General features: G+C 45.8%; 1 protein-coding gene across 1 annotated transcript in view; it reads right to left on the bottom strand.

Annotated features, from left to right (window-relative positions):
* The window catches only part of Ide (Insulin degrading metalloproteinase), a 192390-nt gene that overhangs the window by 126976 nt on the left and 46195 nt on the right, over positions 1 to 19219 (bottom strand). The window contains exons 10-14 of the mRNA XM_084591631.1: positions 19096 to 19188; positions 15021 to 15193; positions 11709 to 11812; positions 1216 to 1318; positions 791 to 886 (exon numbers count right to left, since the gene is read on the bottom strand). Of these exons, the coding sequence (XP_084447757.1) occupies positions 791 to 886; positions 1216 to 1318; positions 11709 to 11812; positions 15021 to 15193; positions 19096 to 19188 (569 nt within the window). The remainder of the gene's footprint in view (positions 1 to 790; positions 887 to 1215; positions 1319 to 11708; positions 11813 to 15020; positions 15194 to 19095; positions 19189 to 19219) is intronic.

Below are 19219 nucleotides of genomic sequence, written 5' to 3'. Positions count from 1 at the left end.
AACTCACGCCGGACAGGCGATTGTTAGGACCCACTTCGGAGCACAGTCTAAGAAAGTTGGCTTAGCTAAGCCCAGTTATGCATTTGTTGCTAAGGCTCATATAGACAACCACATGTTTATTCAATCTTAGGTTTTATGGCTGCCAGTCGACGCTAGCCCTACCATGTGGTACGTAGCCATGTGGTACGCTAGCCAAATCAGTGGTACGTAACTCCGTTTGAAGGAGCTGATGACCTAAGTCAAAATAGCATCCTGGGAAAGCTGATGACCTTTTTTGTGGTTGGTCACTGAGGGCAGGCAAGCAGCAGTGGCGGAAGCCTGGAGAGCACTCTTTCATACGAGCCCAACAAGGCCGGTATGTTAGAACGGCGGCTCCGTGCAATGAAAAATGCGCTTTTTTATTGTCTACAACTGTGCAAATTCTGCTCGCGTGACGATCTATGCAGAGAGTACTGGCTTTTGGAAGAACTGCTCAACTAGCATATTAATAACCCAAAAATACCGTTACCAGAAAATCCATTTTTTTTGTCATTTTTCTTGCACAAAAGACCTAACCCATGCCTCTCCAGTGCAAACAGATCAGCAAGCATCGTTTGCAACCTTTACAAAAACAGTGGATAAAAAATTGACCTTTAACACACGTTGGCTATTCAAACAAAATGCACTTTTTGAGGTAACAGAGAATAAGGCTCATCCCAACCAAAAATGCATGAGTAAAGTTAAACATTAGTATTCTGCTTATTAAATCTAGATACAAACCAAAGCAATCATGCAAAGCAATGTACTTTACCTCTGGCTCACGTGGACACTGGTCAAAGTTGCCTGGAATGAACTCATTGCGAGGTGGCAACTTAAGGTTCTCATTGACACCAGGGTCCCGCCACACCTGTTTATAATGAATGTGACAATAACTAAGATGTCTCTGAATAAATATTTACAAGTAACTTGTGCAGAAAAACAAATTAATAAGCACTTGAGAGAGCACATTTTGTGTTTAAAAGCCACAAAACTAACAGCACTAGAAAGAGCAAGCCGAGGTAGCCAAATTTTAAAGCCTAAGTAACTTAGCGGCCTTTATTCCTCAAAATCCTTCCATCAGCAGAAAGTGCAAGACAACAAAATCTGTTGCAGATGAAGGACCTTTGAAAAGCACCTCAGGCAGGAACTCAGCATCAATAATAGCTTCTCAATGAGTGCTCAATAATGACTGCTTACCTGCATGACCACTTCCGGAATACGATCCAGCTTGTACAATGTGCCGTACCACTTCTCTACTGAATCCGTCTGGCCCGTGAAATGCTTTGCAACCACAGCTATCCTGTAAAACCATACAGCCATCAATACACAGAATCAGCTAGTGCTTCACACAGACGAATGAATACAAAAATAGGCATTTTGTCACACACAAGGCATACCATAAAAACCGCACAATGTAGGAATGGGTCTCTCACAGGCCCGTCCAGCCACACGCACTACAGTCCTAGTTACTGAAACTATGGGGACATTTTGACTGCCCAGTCAAAAGGAGGCACTCCTTCTTGGTTCCCGACATATTGATGGAACAGAATTTAGACAAGGAAATCTAAACTGCCACACATACGAGTTCGTACGAGTCAGCTGTGTTGCATGAGCATACCTGGGTTAATTGTGTCTCTTCTAAATAGTAAAGAAGTTACCTTAGGGACCTGCAAAAGTTATCCTTAGTAACCGAGTGTCTCTTGTAAACATGTCTTTTTTTATGCAATGTTGTTAACATGGCAAACATAGGACAACCAACCAAACCATTTTCATGTGTCTCTTATAATCGAGTGTCTCTTGTAACCATGTCTCTTGCAACAAGATTGTACTGTAGTACGGTTTTCATTAAGTGTAGATTTGAGGCGGTATGCAAGACTCGTTTTAGCGAGAACAGGACAGCGACTCATTTATGTGGAGAAAACTGAAAGCCATTTTTATCTGCTCAAGTAGCTAGTCTATTTATGATTAACTGTACTTGTCGCTCACATGTCTATATGTTAAAGGATGTGCACGCAATCTAGAGATCATCAACATAAAGTGAGTATGTAATTGATTTCGGAATTTCTCTGGCTATTGAATTTATTTTTACAACAAACAGAGTAGTACTTAAAATACACCCTTGGGGAAATCAATTCCCTTGAATAAAGCTGCTCGAAAGGGTCCAAACGTACCTTAATGACAGGCAGTTTTTCAGCAGTTTAACATTCTGCCACGGATACCTAGATCTGCTAGGTCACGCAGAATGCCGAACCTCCAGGCTGTGTCATACGCTTTCTGCATGTCCAAGACAATGTTGCTTATATATAAATGCCTCTCGGACAACCTTTTCAAGCCTAAGAAGATGCTCTTTCGTTCAGAATGCTTTTTTAAAACTGCACTAATGAATGTCCAGAAGTTTGCATGATTCTAAAATAAAGGGTAATCTAATGTTCAAAAGATCCGGGCTATGGCCCTGTAGCTACTAGGGGAAGCTGGTGGCTTTCCGGGTTTAAGGAATGGAACTATAACAGCTGTTTTCCAAGCTTCAGATATCTTTCCCAACGTGAAAATTTTGAAAAAGCAGAGTCAGAAAGACGGGCCAGCATTTCATAGTGTATTCTGACTGCCCTGGAGCAGTTTTGTTGCCAGAAGACATTGCTCTACTGATTTCATGGATAGTAATTTGCTTGTTGTAAGGTTCGTTTGTGCTGTCAGTTGTTGGAAGCCTGTGTTTTTTCAGAGATGTTTTTGTATTTTAAAAATGACTGTGTGTAGTGCGAACAACTAAAAACTGCTGCAAAATGTTTGCCTAATATGGTTTGGTTCGGTTTGTGGGCTCTAACGTCCCGAAAGTGGCTCAGGCTATGAGAGACGCCGTGGTGGAGGGCTCCGGAAGTTTCGACCACCTAGAGTTCTTTAACGTGCACGGACATCGCACAGCACACAGGCGCTTTCACCTCTATCGAAAAGTGGCCAGAATTCGATCCCGCATCCTTGGGACCACTGCATCACTACAGTTCACCTAATATGTTTCCTTGTTCCTCTAGAGTTGTTTGAATACCAGGTGGTGTTAATAAAGGAATAGTAAATGATGGATTTCTGCACCTGCTCTTACATTTTTTTTTTATGCACTTAAGCACTCTTCCATGAGCTTTTTTTTGGCATTTCGTTGGATGTGCAGTGTTTTTGCCCTTGCCTTTTAAAAGTTTATTAGGTTGCCACACGTTGGGTGCCTCCTGAAAATTCCCAAAGCATTATTTTGCATCTTTTCTGCTTCCCTGCATTCTTTATTACACTAAACTTTGTGGTTGTACTGCACTATTCTGGAACACTGAGGAATGGCAATCTGTGAATTTCTCGTTCATCAAGATTAAGAGTTTCTGAACATATTTCGTGCAATCTAGCTTTTTCTTAAAGTTGCCCGATCTACTAAATACAACTTCCAACGCTGCGGTTTCATCTGAATGATTGCAGGTGATGATAGTGATGGGTTATCTAAAACATCCCATGTAAATTTGCTAAAGACAGCTCATTTTGCCAGACGATGCAGAGCACTATGTGGGTTTACCGGAGTTGAGCAAACAAACATTATAGGAAAGAATAAGAATTTCACCTCTGCAGTCCATTTTTTTTTTGCTTCTCCAAAAAATAGAATGTGTGAATCCCCAACTACCAAGCGTGGCTGTGGTAGTTGGATTAAAAGGTAAAGTTATTTTCAAGTGTGGTTGTAGAGCATACTTTAATGGAGGGTGGCTGCTACAGCTTCAAATCTGGTTGCCTCTGTGAACAATGATAGCTACACCTCCTGAGAGCCTGTCTGTCTGCTCGTGGCAAAAGACATTGTATGCTTTGGGCCTAAATTTGCTTCCTGCAAGCACAGGGCTACAGGAGTTAATTTATTCTGCAATTTCAATGAATTAGGAATACCATCTTTGTGTACCAAAGGGAAGAACTAAAGAGTTCTGCTGCGACGACAGAGATGCTGCATGCATTAGACCTTGCGTGGTCTGCTTGGAAGGGGCAGCTGCTTCCACCTTGGGCGAGGACAGCTCCGCAGGGTGTGTTGTCTATTATTGAGGCTTCTTGAAAAGAGATATTTTGTGTTTCTTCCATGATGAGCAGAATCTAGAGTAGGCTTGGTGCTCCCCTCCGCCATTAGCGCAGCATACTTTCTCCTTTGAAGAGCATTTCGCACAGGTTTGGGATTCATCCTACTGAAATGTCAGGACAAGATGCTTGGTTGGTATCTCTTTGTTGTCTTTTCTTATTTTGATCCTCTTGACTTTTATCACGTTTTGGTCGGCACGTCCATCCTGCATTTCTTTAGCGAGTTCCATGAAATCAATTTCTGAGATCACACCGCGGACCTATTGAGTGACCTATAAGGTGTGATGGATACTTGAATGTCCCCTAATGACTTTATGTTTGGAAGTTTGGATACTTGATTTTTGTCATTCAGCTCAGGAGCAAGTCACCGCTAGCCAGTTTCATGGCCTTGTAACAGAGGCCTATGACTTCTTTGAGGCACTTGGCAGCAATGAATGGAGAAATTTTCCCAGCAGGCTTTTCTGGCTGGTCGCTGTGAACAATGTGGTATTTCAGAAATACTTCTTTTGTCTTGGGGTAAAACTCCGCTGTCACATAGGTCTACCCTCGTTTTAGAGGACGATCATGCTTAGAAAATAAAGGAGCCATAGAAAAAAATATATTCGACCATGGTGGCCACCTACCACGGAGCCCAACGAGGAGACATGACAGCAACTTGCAAGGCAGTCCTGCCCAAGCCAGCCGTACACCCTGAATATAACCGAATATGGCGTAACGCAGGGTGGTTAGCCTGAAGAGGGGAGAAGACAGGAGAATTGTGAGAAAGAGGATAGGAAAGTAAACGATGGAGGGGAGAATAGGAAAAGGCGACTGCCGATTTCCCCCAGGTGGGTCTAAGGCTCCTCCATTTTTTAAAGGTAGCGACAACTACTCAAGCGCCCTCTCGAGGGGTCCAGGGGACAGCGCTAGCAGCCTCATGAAGCCGCGCTCGGTGGACACATAAACCGGTTAATTCAACAGATTTGTGTCCTATCCTGCTCAAGAAGCTTCAAAAGACAGGAATAATAACTTCAATACGCGTGTGCAGCATAAACGCCAAAAAAAACAAAAACGAGGGCGTTAAACAAGCCAGCCTATTCTACTGAACCATTCTCATCAGTACAGCGGTTAGAAAACTGTTCATTATTATGCTTTGAAATTAGTAGCAAACCTGAAGTAGAAACGATATTTTAGTAAACTTATTGGGCTCGTTTCTTTACTAAAAAATAAGTAAGACTGCGAGTTTTCTGCAACTTTTGGGAATGTCGTTGCGCACAGAACTCTAATGTAATATGGCGATCATTGTGTTTGTAACCGTTTGGGTATACTCAGTTTTAAACACATTTTGGCTTGAGTTTATTTCGTTTACACAGTATTCCAATACATTTATTTTGGAGAAGTCAGTCAGGAGAAAAGTCGGTTTCTCTGCAGCTGTACATTACCAACGCAAGTATATCTTCCAACAACTACAAAAAAAAAATCGGGTATGATGCGATACAAAGCTCACGGATAACGTTTTCTCACTTTTATATTCTTAATTTGCTTTATATCGTTTTCCTTAGCCTGCCGGGCAATAATGTCACCAGTAAGCTTGGATGCCACCTCTTGAAACTTGACGAGTCCCTGTGCGCGTTCAGCGGAACTTCGATGCAACGCCGCGAAACTCCTCCGTTAAATGGCTCAATTGCGTTTCACACACACACACACGGTTGATTTTACACATTTTATGGTACAAGTCATTGTTTTTGTTTTTTAATTTTTATACACTGATATTTAGCATAGGCAAATATTGACTTTTTATTTCGATCATTTTGACACATTTGCACCCTCCTGTTTTTCCAATGTTTCATTTTTCATTTATATCAATGAACTGATCAATGCATGGTCTAAATTTTCATAACAAGCATTATCAAGCATTGCACTTTCATTCTGAGCATTTTGACACCATTGATTCCACGCGTAATATTGCAGTCCTGATCTGTTCGGGGAACGTAAGGGGGCGCGACACGGCAGTGACTTTTCCCTAGGCATCCACAGTACAAGTAATAGCGACATAGTCATAGCGTTCTTGATATTTTGCTCATGAAATAGCATATGCCCAAACAAAGATCATCCCGGGCAAGCGAGCGGCTTTTTAAGCAGGCTTTTTAACGCATAAACGGGCGTTTTCCGTGGCCATGAAAATCTCACGCCCTATCTCATGAGGCCACAGCTTCCTTCTGTTGCAATTATCGTCACCACAAGGAATGGAAAATGACTTTGTCATGTCTTCCACGTGGTTCCGGCAGACGAAAGCACGACAGCTCGGCGCAGCCGCATGTCACGCGTGTGCTTCCAAATTTGAGTTCAGAGATGTAACTCTTGCGTCCGCTTAAGCACTAAGTACTGCCCATACACTCCTAAAAATGCAATAGAGGCATGTGAAATACTTTTTGCTTAACTAATCGGCCAATATCTCGCTGGCAAGCGCAGATCGCCGTGCATTTCAGCGGCGCAGCGAGCACCGCTGGACCCTTTGGGCGGAGCTTGGCGGCGAAGAGGTCATGTGCAGCCAACCGCCCTATCGGAGGGAGGGGCGGCTGGATCAAGACCTGTCGCTACCTTTAAAAAATGGAGGAGCCTTAGGTGGGTCAGCCCAGAGGTGCCATCTATGGAAAACGTGGGCCAAAGTGGTGTGTTACCGAGGGGCCTTAAACTTAGTCAAAACACTCGGCCTCGGCTCGACCACCAGGATCCCCTTTTCTCCACGGCTAAGCGTGGATGCTCGGGGTCTGTGGTGTCGCACAGTGCACACAAACGTCTGCTTTAAGAGATGCCCCATTTGAGGGCTAATGTCTTTTGAGGGGAAAATTTAGATTTATTTCTGTCTGCCCAAGTCGCCAGTTTATTTAATGTCATTTGTACAGTCCGGCCCACTTATAACGAACTTGATCGTCACGCGGCATTTGTTCGTTGTATCCAACGTTCGTAGTAAGTGGACCACCTATAATACGGGCAAAAGAGCAAGCGAGACGAAAGTTAACTTTATTTTTGAAAAAAGTCCGTGATGCATGTCTGCTTCTTCAAAGCTGATGGCATCACTGCCGTTTCTAATTTTTCCAGCCCGGTAATATGTTCATCGCCAAGGTCTCTGCTGCACACAAGTTCCTTAAGCGACGCGATGTAACCGATCGCGGTTGAAGCGTTCACAGCAACCGGCGGTACAGCAGCATCCTTGTCATCGTCCTCGTTGGTCTCTGGGCAGTCACGAAGGGCTCGCACTTCACGCACAATAGCTTCGTCAGTGCATGGCTCTGCAATGTCGGCGTCGTCACCAGCAGAAACGAAATCGTCCCAGGCAACGTCAAGTCCGGCCAGCTGCGTGTCAACGACGCGTTGCCACAAGTCCTCGTGCGACCGGCCTTCCGGTGGGTGATCTATGGCGTCCTCGGTGCCTGGGCCCATAAAACCCGCCTTGCGGAAGCAATTTGCTATGCACTCCGCGGCGAGTTCCATCCACGCCACTTTCAACATCTCCACAGCGGCAAGCAAACTGATGCGAACTAGCATAGCAGCATCAATCGCGATCAACAAGCGTTGGATGACGCGCCGCCAGTAGCACACCTTGAACGCATGAATGATGCCCATATCCAACGGCTGAATTTTGCAGGTTGCATTGGGAAGCAAGAAGAGCACTGTCACCGCACTCAAGGAAGGCTGCACATGGTGCGCCGCACAGTTATCCAGCACGAGCAGGACCTTCCTGTTTTTTCGTGCCATGTCGCGGTCGAACTCGACAAGCCACTCGGCCAATAAGTCACGACTCATCCAGGCTTTTGTATTGTTCCTGTAGCGTACGGGCACGTAGCTTCCAAAGCATCGCGGCTTACGTGACTTGCCAATGACAAAAGGCAGCCGCCGGTCACTGCCGTCCATATTGACACACAGAAGAACGGTTATGCGCAACTTGCTGTTCTTCCCTCCTGCACACTTGTCGCCTTTCAAGGCATGCGTTTTAGATGGCAACATCTGATAAAACAACGCAGTCTCGTCGGCATTGTAAACGTCCCGTGGAGCATAGCTCGCGATTGTTGGGAGGTTGTCGGAAAGCCACGCATCGACGTCCTCGTTGTTCACAGACGCGGCCTCGCCGACGACCGCCTTGAAAACAATTCCGTGGCGAGCCTTAAACCGGTGGAGCCATCCATTGCCAGGGCTGAAATTGGGAAAGTCCAAAAGGAAGGCGAAGTCTTTAGCCTTGGAGAGCATCAGCGGTCCACTGATCGGAACGTTGCGAGTCCGGGCATCAGCGAACCACTTCTGCAGTGCGTCCTCAGCGTCCGCGTAGGTTGCCTTCTGAAGGCGCTTTCTAGTCGTCGGGTCGGCATTGACGGTAGCACCAAGAATCTTTTCCTTGCCCTTAGCAATGGTTGAAATGGTCGATTTCGACAGTCCGTACTTCTTGACCAGTTTGCAGTTTTTTGCACCTTGAGCAAGCTCATTAACAATGGCCATCTTCATTGCGATGTTGACAGCTTTCCTTTTAGCACTTGAAGAGGTCGGCGTAAAGTCCTCCATCACACCAGGCGCAAGTCAAGCCCTTGGATTCGCGCGTTGAGGCAGCCTTCAACTCCCCGATCTGGGAAAGGCACGGATGCGGCAACGATGTCAACGCAGTGCCATCGTACAGAAAGAATCGACGGCGCAATGCCCTCAGCGCGGGGTGGCAACGAAGCAACAAATGAAGAACCGGTTTGAGCCGGTAGAGCAGGCGCCTGACTTTCCGGATTGGCTGACGCAGATCACATGGATGCATCACAGCGACGCGGGCGGCGTCACTTTCTCTTTCGTCACTGCGCACGCGCACTTTTTCGTTTTCATTTTTCAACGCGCGCTTTTTCTTTTTTTACTTTATTTTACCCGCAGAGGAGCGCCGGGGGACGCTTTGTGCGCTCTGTGTTCGCGTCGTGTCAGGGGAACACAAAGTGCGCGAAATTCGGCTGGCACGGGTTCGCAGTCTAGCGAAACCGGGCCAAACACCGCTGGCTCGATCAACTACGGGGGCCCGACAGCTTCGCGTTCGCTCTAACCGAGTGTTGAGGCCACAACAGTTCGTTCCATGTGAGACACTGTGCCATTGCCCCAATATATATTTTGACGGTAGCACCGCCCTCGTTCGTACTAAGCGAGCGTTCATTATATCTTGCAGTAATACGAAAAGTTGAGCTAGTTGGTACATGATTGCAAATTACGAGCGCTGCGACGGAGAACAACAGCGCCTGTCCTTGTCATTACCCTCTCGTTGTTGTTCTCCGTCGCAGCGCTCGTAATTTTGCAACAGAAATGAAACGACTTAGAATATTACCACAAGAAGTAGGCTGCCATTTTGTAGCCCTCACTACTGAAAGAGGCGTCATTGTTTTGTGGCTAAGGTGGCAGCCATACATAGCTCACACAAGGTGCCAAGACGGGAGGCAAACTACAGGAAGCGTTAAATGTGTAAATGCTTAGCTTATCCCCTTTTCCCCAGACATGGTGACGGGTGTCGAAAAGTACAAAACTGTATTGTGTTTTCTTTTTATCCTGTTGCTTGAAATGCGCCTGTTATTTTGCTTCTGACTTCCTGCCACTACTGCTTGGTATACAGGGGGCAAGGTTTTTGCCAAGCTTAAAAGATGTTATTAAATCTCAAGTTAAACCTCCTGTTTTTATAACAAGGGAGAAATTACTCATTATGTTTGGTTTGGTTTATAGGGTTTAACATCGCAAAGTGACTTGGGTTATGAGGGACAGCACAATGGAGACTAATGGTATAATACTAGCTGGTAGCTATCAAGTCCAGCTGCAGAATTATTTGCTACATTCATTATTGACCAGAATAAGATACTTTCAAACTGAAGGCCACTCGTGTGTACCCTCAAACGCAGGCATGTGGCGCCACTTTTCCCTGCCAAGGGATTTTTTTGTTACCAGGCAAATAAGATGCATACACAAGAGTAAACAACACAGGACAATTACTGGGCACATGTTTTGGGGAATCCCCCAATGTGGGGTAACGTACAGTCAAACCCGGTTATATCAAACCCGGATATATCGAATTTTGGATATATCGAATTCACGGAATATCCCCTTGAAAATCCCATGTAAAAGTATAGGAAAGCCGTGTCATATATCGAACTTAATTTCACCGGTCATTCGATATATCGAACTCCGTACTACGCATTGGAAAGTGTGCCTTCCCCAAAGACGGTCGCATCACCCTTGGCCGTTTGCCGCGTGACGTTTTCAAGCCATGCGCGGAAGGAATGAGAGGGGACAGTTCGGCGACGGTTGGTCTGGACAGCGCCGCGCCCATTCCCCCAAAGGCACGCATCTGCAGTTGTCGTTTCCCGAGCGCCAACACATGACGTTTGCAAGCCATGTGCGTGGGTGTGCCCATCCTTCTGCCGAACTATCTCTCTCCTTCAGCACACGCTACGCATGCGCCAAGCCAGCTCAGCCAGTTTTCAGACAGACGTAGGACGCTTTCTCCAGCATGTGTTGCGAACCCTCTGCGCGCGGGCGGCGGCGGCTAACGTGGCTATGACGCTTGCGGTCGTTAAAAAGCGGCAGCTCTCTCTCTCTCCCTTTTTTTTTTTTTTTGCGAGTCATCCTTTCTTATCGTTGTGCTGTTCAGACGTTAAGAAGCGACAGGATTTTTTTTTTTTTGGCAGGAGTCGTTTATCCTTGCATGTACGAATCAACGAAAGCACGCGGTCAGCTGCTGCGATCATGACGCCTGCCTCAAGCGCGGCGTGATAAATCAAACCAGGCTTGTGCAATCAAGTCATCACGGACACGCTGCCAAGTTCGCTCCCCATCACCGCAGGAGCTATCAAAAGATAAACGCGCCCCGGCGTTATCGCTGCGCAGCATCTTGGCACGCTGCCAAGAAATGAGCTGTGGATGAGACGACCGAAACGGAGTGACGCGCGCCATCGACATGCGAGCGAAAACGCTCGCGATTTCTGCCGCAGTGACACAAACCTTGTTTTGAGCTGCCGTGGTGGCTCGAGCAGCGAGAGGGACGCAGTTCAAACAAGTTTGAAATTTTTCGCTCTGTCGCTGCCGCTCAGCGCTGAGATCGCTCAATCACTTGCATGTGAGCGAGCTGGCCTTAACGCATTTTTTATTTATTTTTTTTTTTTTCAAATTTTCGGTGCGAAAGTGGAGGGTGGGTTCATTATGCAAGTGGGTTTATTACGCGACAAATACCGTATCGTTTTTTCGCATCGTAAGTGCCGTCACAAGCCGATTTCTGTATATCGAATTATCGATATATCGAACTATTTCGCGATCCCCTTCGAGTTCGATATATCCGAGTTCGACTGTATTTAATAAGGGAGACTCATTTACAACCACGCAAGCACAGCCAGTAATTAATTATTTCTCCTTTAATGCCATATACCAAGAGGTCCACCAATCAGCCTTGCTTCACAAACACTATTTAAACGATTTATGTCACCCTCCTGCAAGTTCAACAAGTCATGCCCTTTCTATTACTTTGTTGCTGAACTACAGAATGCTTACTATCTGATGCATTCACAAACGCAATTTTTTTCTTTTCCATTCAAACAAGCGAGAAAAAAGTCACAGACAGCACTTACCGCACATTGTCAGGCCTAAGATAACTCAACAAGTCCTTAATCAAGTCTGGTCGATACTCGTCTAATAAATATGGCCCAACAAGGACGTCTTGAAATGGAAGGTACTGAAAAATAGCAAAGTTGCTGTATAGAACAATATTAACAATGAAAAAAAACAACAAGTGTTTTACATGTCAACCAGCTAAGTGCAGTTTAACAAGTGCTACTAACACTTCTGAAAGTCAGCGAGGGGGGGGGGGGGGGGGGAAGAAATCTTGGCAGACTAGCTTGACCAAATGTGTTGGCCTGTACCTCCTTAAAAGTAGCAGTGTGGTTCCATAGTTATACAGACCACTTTTCAGCCTCACTCTGGACAGATTCCAAACAAGGTTTGCATGCGAATCTAAGCATCCCTACAAGTAAGACACACACAGTCGAGCCAGCTTCTTGTGTTGCTGCAAACAGCCAAACTATCACGTGGACCTGAGGCCATTTGGCGAAGCTCACAGATTTTGCTGCTGTTTGACAGCCGGTTTGAAGAGGGCTGCCACAGCTTCAAGCGAACTGCAATCGCATTTGCCCAAGACGCTTGCCTAGTTTGTTTGCCAAATAAAACGTTATTTCTTGCACCCGTCTCCTCAAAATATCGCCACAAAAATAGTCAGGGGGGTAATCTAATAACACTGGCACTAAGAAGTGCAAAAACTAGAAGCGCCTACTTTGCACTTATAATGCACGTGTGTAAATTTTATTTTCGTTACATTTCTGCTCTTCATCAATGACACAACAAAGGATATATATGCCAGTGTATTCGTAGACAACATGATTTATCATAACTATATTGACCAAGTAAATCCAGAACATGTCTAAAATTAAAATAACAATAAATATAAAAAAAAGGGGACATCCCACTACACAGTACTCGTTCACATCTGATCAAAGCTCTGAAATGTGTCCACCGCTTTTGAATATGTGGGCATATTAGTAAAGCCTACATGCCTGCCTACAAAGATCCCTTTGTTGGCATAAATGCATTTCAGGTATTTTTTCGTATTTTCTCCCCGCACAGAACGATCCAAGAATCTTCTGCAAAGAATAAGGTTAATTCACTCAAAGGGAGGCTCTCTTCACACCAAAAGTGGCATCGCACGGTGAAGCTTATTCTGTTTCAATGCTCCCAATAAAGCACCGATGAACTAAGGCAATCATATAAATTTACTGCCGTGGAAGTCATAATTCAAACATCCTAATTGTTGCTGCTATAAATATTTTTTACACATATGGACCCATCTTCGTTATGTATGTACATTGACTGATCTCTGTATCGCTTTCATGTTACCTATCCACTGCTTCGCCTTGGAATCTGGTTGTTTTGTATTTAGCTGCTACAATCCTTCTAGGGACTGACAGCAAAAAGTCAATACTTGGCACATCCATGCAGATTTCAAACTGAGCAGTACTCAAATGCCACTTGCAGCAACAATGGTAATGCCACTACTGTTGATGCTACTGCTGAAACTGCTGCTGCTGATACTACTGCTATCACTGCAACTACTACTATTACTACTACTGCAACTGGTACTGCTGCCACAACCATTGCTCCTACTACTACAACAGCCGCCCACCGATTTTTCCGGACCTGCCTGATTATTCGGACTAGGCCATAGCATCGTCAGGTGCTCCATAGGGTCAATGTATAGCGCTGACCAAAATTCCAGATGTTTTTCCAGACTTTTTCTCTCGATCGCAGGGCATAAGTCAAGAAAAACTGCCACAACGTCGCTGCAGTTTTTCTGCAGCCTCGAACATGCATGCATTCTCAATGGCAGGCACCACTAGCTGCTCACTCCTGCAAATTGCAACTTGTAGCAAGCTGTCACACGCCCGTCAGGCCTCATCTTCGCATCCGTCGACGCAGTTGTGCCGGCAACATGTGACGGAGATGGGAGCTCTGCCCTACGCAGGACGGCTGTGCTTGAACATACATCACAGCTCGCATGTAGCTGCGAGGGGGAGAGTCTGCTTTCAATGTGCGAGCACAAAGAGGTAAAAAAGAATTACGCGTTTGTCTAGTACCCCAAAATCACCTGCTGCCAACAGGCGCCTGTCCTGTTATTTTGGTGTTCCTTCCTTGTCCTCGTCCCTTTCGCGCAGTCTTCATAATCCACTTCAACCATGAACCAACTAGCCCAAAGCAAAGTACTTCTTGAACAGATGATGGTTTTACTTCATCTGACCATGGCTGGACTCTAGCAGCGGCAGTGCGCTCTTTAGAAAACGCACACCACTGCCACTCAAATCCAGCCATGAAACGACATGCGAGGGAGCTTTGCGTTCCAACTCCAGATGGTTTCTGCAGCTCACGAGACAACCTCACTTCTATCTTTCTTTTTTTTGTTTTTCAAACCAACAAGCAATAGACGACTTCCACTGTCTGCACCATGGCCACCCCTGACATTTTTTTCATGCTCGGGAAAAAAAAAAAGGGAGAGGGGGAGCTGGCATAGTGGAGCAGCGATTGAGTCCAGCGCCTCTTTCAACATCGCGCCACTTGGACCATTGCACATTTTCTCATTTCAAACTGCATGGTTTTCCGGACGCTGTTTTGTCCCCCTAAGGAGCCAAAAAAGACTGTACTGCTCCTACTGCTGCTACAATGCTGTCATGTCCACTTGTGCCACTCTAAATATCCTGATCAGCATTTGTCCTTATTGTCCAACAACAGGCGCTGTAGAATGGAGGGCGTACAACTAAATCTGCGTATTAGGTGCACTAAAGACCAGTACACTGCATGCATCAAGCTGCTGCACATACACGGTTCAGAACTGTCGAGATCGATGAATGCACTAATTCATACTTTTTCGCAACCTACTTCGAACTGCTGCTGCTTCATCACAGGAGATACGGCTTAGCGATTTGTCAGCACCATGACAGATGCCACCGTTTTTTATTTATTTCTTTTTTTTATGTGAGGCTGACCAAGCAATCTCAACTATTCCAATGCCCCAGCACCTTGCGGCATCTTCTGATGAACTGCGTAAACTTTCCATGAATGCTGCGAGCATTTGCAAAACTTTTGCTAGCTCTCGGCATTGTTCCGCTTGCGGATTCTACAACTGCACAACTGGGGCAGCTATAAAACATCACTCAGAAGACACTGATTCGATTGTTGTGACCGATATGTGGGAGATGCTGTATTGAGGTTTATTTTTCCATAGGAATGTCTTTACTAGAGCCCATCGCTATAAACAATGTATAGTTATATAATATATGGACAACACTGTACTGCTAGAACAACACTGATGCCAACCAAAATCATAAAATCATACTCACGTGAAGCATGCCAGACAGGTCGCGCACATAACTCTGGGGAGTGTCTTTTCCTTTGAAGCGAAATGCCATACGCCACAACTCCTGAAGCTCCTGGAAGATCCAACTCTGGGGGCCAACGCTACGCAGCATGTTCAGGTACTGGAACACCAGCCGTACTATGTCATCCGTGTGCTCTGTTGCCATCAAAGAACAGCAGTTGTTCACCCTTAGGCAGGTGGAGACAGTACTCAAAAGCTGTAAGATGTTGGAAACATGCCTTGTACCCCTTCAACCGCAATTAAACTTGGTGGCCGTCGAGTGGCCGTCGAGAGATCTCGCACCGAGTGCCTCAAAGAGAAACAAAATTATTTGCCGTAACAAACTTTTGGAGAACCTGCATGGCAATAACCAGGAAGCTCGTGCCACTGGAAGATTGTGCTTGCTGCAGCACTTGGAAGCTAGGACTGCTTTTTAGTTTTTTTGAAAGTTGTAAATTCTCAAGTTCCATAACTGTTGAGCAACTGCTCTGATTTCATTGCCCAAAGCGTTGCTATAGGTTCATTTCATATGACATCATCGCACCACATGACGTCATGCACAAACGCCGTCCGCCATTTTTTTGGTCACGTGCGCGACGCTGCCCGGTCGTCGCATACCAAAGTTGACGTGTGGTAGAGTCACACGACGGACAAAATCGTGAAGCACTATCGCGATCTGGCATTGCGGGGCTATAGTGAGCTAGAATATTCTAGCATACTGTAGACGTGGCCCTTAAGTCAGCGATTTCCACCGCTTTGCTTCCGTCCACGAGCAGCGTTTTCGCAGTTCAGATTCATGCACGAACGACACTTTCCTTTTGCTTTTATTTTTTGTAGCGGAAAGCATTCCAGCCACACCCTGGTGCCCAAGCATGTACAGCGTAACATGTATTCTACTAAAACGCCGGAGAAAAGCAGGCTTTGAGGGACTGACTAGTACGGCCGCAAAGCAGGCATGAACGGGCGTCGCACTGTTCTGTATATCGATCATCTTAGCCCGACGCTTGTATTGCGCGCAGCAGTATGTCTGGTCAGCGCCTGGTCTGGTACTCACAGTCACAGGGAAAAGCTAGCAAGAGCCAATTAGTAACGTGCAACGGCTTGAAGGTATTCCTCGCTTTCCTCTAGCGCTTTAGGGTACTTGCAGTTACGCTGCATACACGTACCGGGAGCAGAAGGGCAGCAGTCCGAAAGGTTCTCCTCCAAGGGTTGCAAGTAGCTGTTTATAAAGTTGTCATAGAGTAAGTGCGATCTCTTGCACATGCACAGCCGCGTTTATATCACATCGAGCGGGACAGTCAGCATGGCAATGCTTTAGCAAAGCTACGCAGCAGAACAGTGCAAGACCCGCCACAGCAGGTGTCTACCCCAAAAAGTTGACAGCTGTGCTGTTTTCGGAGTTTTTACACCTGCAGGACCTATTGCCGCATCCATAGACAGTGCAATTGACCATTATTGAAGCCAATTACAGAGTTCACAGTACCTTGGATCTTCCAAACTACCCAAACGAAACCTCAACAGACGACGATGACCAAGGCTATGGCGGACCGGAAGCAGAAAGGCTTCATTTTTCCCGTCGTCCCCTACGCCGATAGTGAATACAACCTATAGGTGCACCCTAAGTCGATTCAATAGACCATTGAAACTAACATGTAAGGAACACTCTCGTGGCTGGACAAACACAAAGGAACAACCAGCTGGCATAGACATCATGCTGAGCCAATGGTCTCCTGGACTGACGCAATGTGGGGTCTTTCATATGGGATATCAACCTGCTCTTGCATAGGCCACGGCTTGGTTAGAGCTTTATATGTGGGGTGGTAGCCCACACTATTGACCCTAATTTTTGTTTACATCACTAGGTTAACATGACAGCATATAAAGAAAACTGCTGATCACGCATGGCCGAGCCAGGCTTCGAGGAAGAGTTGCTGGGCTAGTTGGTGACACATTGAGCAAAGTAAAGAGGGCCCAAATTTAAAAGAGCTTGCCCGCCACACTTTTGTGCGAATTTTTTTCTGGTACTCGGGTTCCCTTGAAAAATGAAGACACCAGAGCTAGGGAATTAACTGAGCCAAGAAAGCCAACCCGTGCATCAATGATACTTCCGTCTCCTTTATAAGGCCGAGCTGTTCCTTGCGTGTACTAAGGCCACACATTTGTGTGTTTTACCTGTCAATAAAGCAGTTGTAAGCAGTCTTGTTGTCTTTCTTGTGTTACCTAAGATCTCGCTGCCTCCAGTCCACAAGGCACATCCGTATGTTAAAAAGGGGATTTATATCTATAATGGGTGTTCTTTCATGTAATGTAGTACTGTATGCTAATGAGGATAACAGTGGCACTAACCAAGTAGCAGCAAAGTGAATAGACGCAAACGAGGATCCAGAAGGAGAGCTGGCAAACAGGATACATTAATGCTGTCGCACATATCTTAAAGGCGGAACTTAAACTCAGCAAACAAACACATAGACAATTGCAAATGCACATTTTAGTGCTCCCTACATGCTGCTAATATAATAAGAGCTCGTTAATTCGAGATTCACGAGATCGGGAAAAAAGTTAGAATTATCTGATGCTCGAAACATCCAATGGCCTCGAAAAAGTCGACAAGAGCAGTTTGCATTATGGTAAACTGACCTTATTTACTCACGTAATGAACACACCCACCCCTCATTTTTGCCTGAGAATTTGAAAAAGAAAAGAAGGCGTTAGTCGCTAACGCAGCCTGCAGCGCATTTCTTGGCTTGGCAGTGCGCCAAGATGCTGCGATAACACCACGGTGTGTTTAACTTCCGACGTTAGCACTATCAAGGGAGGGGGGGGGGGGGGGGGTCTTTGCATTGGTAGATGGTAGAATGCCAGCGCACGTCCGGGGTTGTGCAAGCCTTGTTTCACTGTCTCACAATCACTGAAGTGTGCAATAGTAGCAAATGTCTTTTGAAGCGAACGATGCTAAAAGCCAGCTTTCGTCAGCCACTGATGAGTGGAAAGATGGATGACAGTTACTTCCCGCGTAACAATTTGGTATCCGACTTAGAGACCTGACCTGTAGCGCCCGTCCGGCGTCATAGTTTTTCATGGGCGTTGGCTGGGACATCTGTATTTCCAAATTAACAGGGCTCAAATTAATTAGTATTTAGTTGCAAGTTTAGGAGGGCACGGGGAACAGAGAGCAGGCAGCCGTCAACCCCCTACCCTGCGGTCGTGGGGTTTTACCAACTCCTTCATGGTTTTAGCTGCTTTCATCTTGTCCTCGTTTTGGATGTGCACAGCCCTATCACGGCGGTGCTTCTTTGGCCATATGCTGGGCAACCCAGACTCGGCAGCACATAGTTCGAATATCCGTAGAGGAACCGACTTGCATTCCAAGTAATGGGTACACAGACCTCTATGAACTTGGCCGGACCAAGTAGTGTAGTTCAAATTATCAGAAAATCCTAATTACCGAGGTTTGAATTAACAAGCTTTCACTGCAAATAAATACTGATAAAACAAAACCACACACAAAAGGAGAACTGTTCTCAGTGCTTCTGACAGTGCGGCAGAACTTGAAAACATGACTCCAGGCACAGACCTCGCATTCAGAAGAGCTGCAGCTTTCTACCTCAGTCGCATGCAATTGGACACATGCGCAAACGAACTCAAGAGCAATCAATACAAAGCAAAAACTGCGATGTAATGACATTCATTTACTTTTGAGAGTAGCAAGCGATGCCTTGGAAAGGTAGATGCGTGCCCCCACCTCCCAAACCTGACATGACGTAACCGAAAAAAACAACAGACTGCAGAACAACCCTTGTAAATACATGAACGAACAAGTGCCAAATATTATCCAAAACAGATGTGAAGAAAGCAGCCCCTGGAGGGAGGGGTGGGTGCAGTTCCTCTGTCATATCCATGACCTCCGACGAGAAACTCAGCATGACGATAATATAAGCTTTAAGAAAGATAAGCGGGATGACAGCACCTCACCAAGCATGCCAGCTTTGTATGCTTTTTTGAATACACAGTGGATGCTGAAAAGGTGAAAATCTAAAGCAGAACGAGTCAAGACTTACCCATGCCTTCTTCGGTGAGGTCCACATTCACAATAGTAAAACTGAAGCCTCGTGCCCCATCTTTCTCTCCACCAACCAACGAATTAACCCATCCTGTAAAAGCCAGTTACAGTTTATGCCCACG

Source organism: Amblyomma maculatum, chromosome 1 (genome assembly GCF_055883805.1).
Source record: "Amblyomma maculatum isolate TAMU_Amacu chromosome 1, ASM5588380v1, whole genome shotgun sequence".
Taxonomy (NCBI): Eukaryota; Metazoa; Arthropoda; class Arachnida; order Ixodida; family Ixodidae; genus Amblyomma; species Amblyomma maculatum.
The sequence above is the reverse complement of the archived record's forward strand: the minus strand, read 5'-3'. Positions and strand labels throughout refer to the sequence as shown.